General features: G+C 30.2%; 1 protein-coding gene across 1 annotated transcript; it reads right to left on the reverse strand.

The window, feature by feature from the left end:
- Nucleotides 1-646: 646 nt before the first annotated feature.
- Nucleotides 647-1,308, reverse strand: LOC131071277 (histone H2B.5). The gene has a single exon (XM_058007048.2). It carries the CDS (start codon nucleotides 1,213-1,215, stop codon nucleotides 820-822), a length of 396 nt encoding a protein of 131 aa, XP_057863031.2. The 5' UTR covers nucleotides 1,216-1,308; the 3' UTR covers nucleotides 647-819.
- Nucleotides 1,309-2,761: the final 1,453 nt, after the last annotated feature.

Consider the following 2,761-nt stretch of genomic DNA (forward strand, 5'->3'; position numbering starts at 1 on the left):
ACCATGATAGAACCGTTACATATCAGGACAAACAAATGCAATCCAGATTTGGAAACTGCTTTCAACCAGTAACGAACTAATAACATATCATAGAATTTGAGCAAAAGAATGTACGTCAATTAAAAAGTATGTCACGATCTATAATTTACAGAAATACAATTACTGTAAGATCTAAAGAACTATAAATAAATAATCACAATCCATATTCATTGCTTTTAATTAATCAAAATATTAAGAAAAAGGAGATTTAAATTTAAGGTTTCAGTCTTCTAAAACAAAACAAGAAAGAAATCTATGAAAACTATCACACAATTAGGGTTTATAATCTTAAAACCAGACCAAAGAAAAAAGGAAAAATTTAGAAAGCTGATCTTGCCGAGCAACAAAACAAATTAGCTAGTAAACTTTGTAATAGCCTTTTGTGCCTGTCGGAAACCTCATGCTTTACGAGCTCTCCCGGAAGAACAAATAAATACAATCCAATTTTGGAAACTGCTTTCCAGTAAGTGATAAATTACAATCATAGAATTTGAGCAAAAGAATGTGTTTGTTAACAAGTCTGGCATAATCTATAATTTACAGAAGGACAATTAATGCAAGATCTTAATAATGAATATTAATCACAATACATATTCATTGCTTCTAATAAAACAAAATTAAGAAAAACGAGGTTAAAATTTAGGGTTCCAGTGTTCTACAACATAAAGAACGCATGAAAGCTAAGAAATCTATCACAAAATTAGGGTTTATCATCTTAAAACCAGGCCAAAGAAAACAGAGAAATTTAGAAAGCTCATCTGGCCTAGCAACAAAACAAAATCAAGAGCTAGTAAACTTTGTAACAGCTTTTGTGCCCTCAGAAACCGCATGCTTTGCGAGCTCTCCCGGAAGAACAAGCTTTACGGCCGTCTGAATCTCCCGCGATGTAATGGTAGGCTTTTTGTTATAGCGGGCCAATCTGGCTGACTCGCTTGCCAGCTTTTCAAAAATATCATTGATAAAACTGTTCATAATCCCCATTGCGTTGCTGGAAATGCCGATATCAGGGTGCACCTGCTTCAAAACCTTGAAAATGTACATCTTGTAAGTCTCCACGCCCTTCTTGTGCTTTTTCTTCTCCTTCCTTTCTCCTTCCTTCGCCATCACCTTTGCTGGTGACTTTTCTGCAAAAGGCTTCTTTTCGGCGACAGGCTTTTTCTCTGCTTTGGGTGCCATTGAAATGCACTGTTTTTTTCCTTTCCCTTCAACTTCTGACAGAGTAACTGTCAATTGAAAGGGCAACGTTTTCTCCGTTTAGGGATCAAAATAAATTGTAATGATATTTATAGGTGCTCTGATTGTTTTCCAATTGGGAGTTTCTCTTTGTCATGGATTGGTGACGTGGATCGATCTTAGCCGACGATCTAGAAATTGTGGGTTAGTTGGAAAATAGGAGAATTGGACAGTTATGGCTCTTTTATTGGGGCCATTTTCACTAGTTAAACACTAATTTGTGAAGTTTTTCTTAAAGTTTATAAAAATTAAACTCGAAAACTTAAAACATGTATTTAAAATTAGAAGATCTATTTTTAGTATTTTTTGATTAATTTTTTAGATAATCTTGTACATTAATTTGCGAGGTTTTTTTTTTCTTTAAATTTATACAAATTAAATTATAAAACTCAAAGCATGAGTTTTTAATTTGAACATATTTTTAGGAAATTTTTGGAATAAAAATAAATTGATTAAAATAATAATAAAAGTTAAACATGAATCCAGAAGAAGAGTATTTTTGTTTGTCAATCATCTAAAAATATTTGCATTTGTGAAAGATATTGAGCTATATATAGAATGAAGGTATTTAGTTTGGGAAACGTAGTAGATATGTGAAGATGGAATAAGGGTATTTTAATTTGTGAAGGTGTAGGATAAAGTTTTTTTTTTCTATATTAAAGATAGTATAATAACATAGATAATAGCATCTATTGAATATTGGGTCGGTTTATGTAGTTGATCCTATAGTGAGTAAAAAGGTCATGACTAGTCCAAAAAAATAAAACAAAACCTAGTCATATGTAGAGTTGTTAGAGCTGACTATGAAGTCAATCATATTTAGAATTGTTAGATAAGGGCATTTTGATTTAAAAGGATTGTGAAGTTGAACATATGTAGAATACGGGCAATTGGTTTGTTAAGAATAGTAATCATTTGAATACAAAATAGAGGAACTAGGAGATTTTGATTTGGAAGGGTTGTAAGCTTGATCATATGTAAAATAAGGCCATTTGGTTTATGAAGAGTTTGTGATCATGTGAATACAAATAGGGGAGTACAGGTATTTTGATTTGGAAGGATTATGAATTCGATCATATGGAAAATAAGGGCATTTGTTTCATGAAGAGTAATATAGGGGTATTTTGGTTTGTGAAAGGCAATAGACTATATGTATATATAACAAGATTTTCTTTTTTTGGCAAATTAAATATTGGTCATATGAATGTAGATAAAATTATTTTTAAATTGTGAAAACCCTATATAAAATCTTAAGTTAGATGTGATCTAATTTGAAGATAATATTGCATTACTCTTAGCTAAATAAATACTATTAAAATTTAGTTGTACACAATCTTTATAATACATAATTTGCAATGTGTTCAGATCAAAAATATAAATAATTTAAATTTTGAAAGATTACATTTTATTATTATTATTATTTTGAGATTTCACATACTAATTATAAGATTAATTTAGTTTTGTATTTTTTAGTTATAAAGATTAAAGT

Source organism: Cryptomeria japonica, chromosome 8 (assembly GCF_030272615.1).
Source record: "Cryptomeria japonica chromosome 8, Sugi_1.0, whole genome shotgun sequence".
Classification (NCBI taxonomy): Eukaryota; Viridiplantae; Streptophyta; class Pinopsida; order Cupressales; family Cupressaceae; genus Cryptomeria; species Cryptomeria japonica.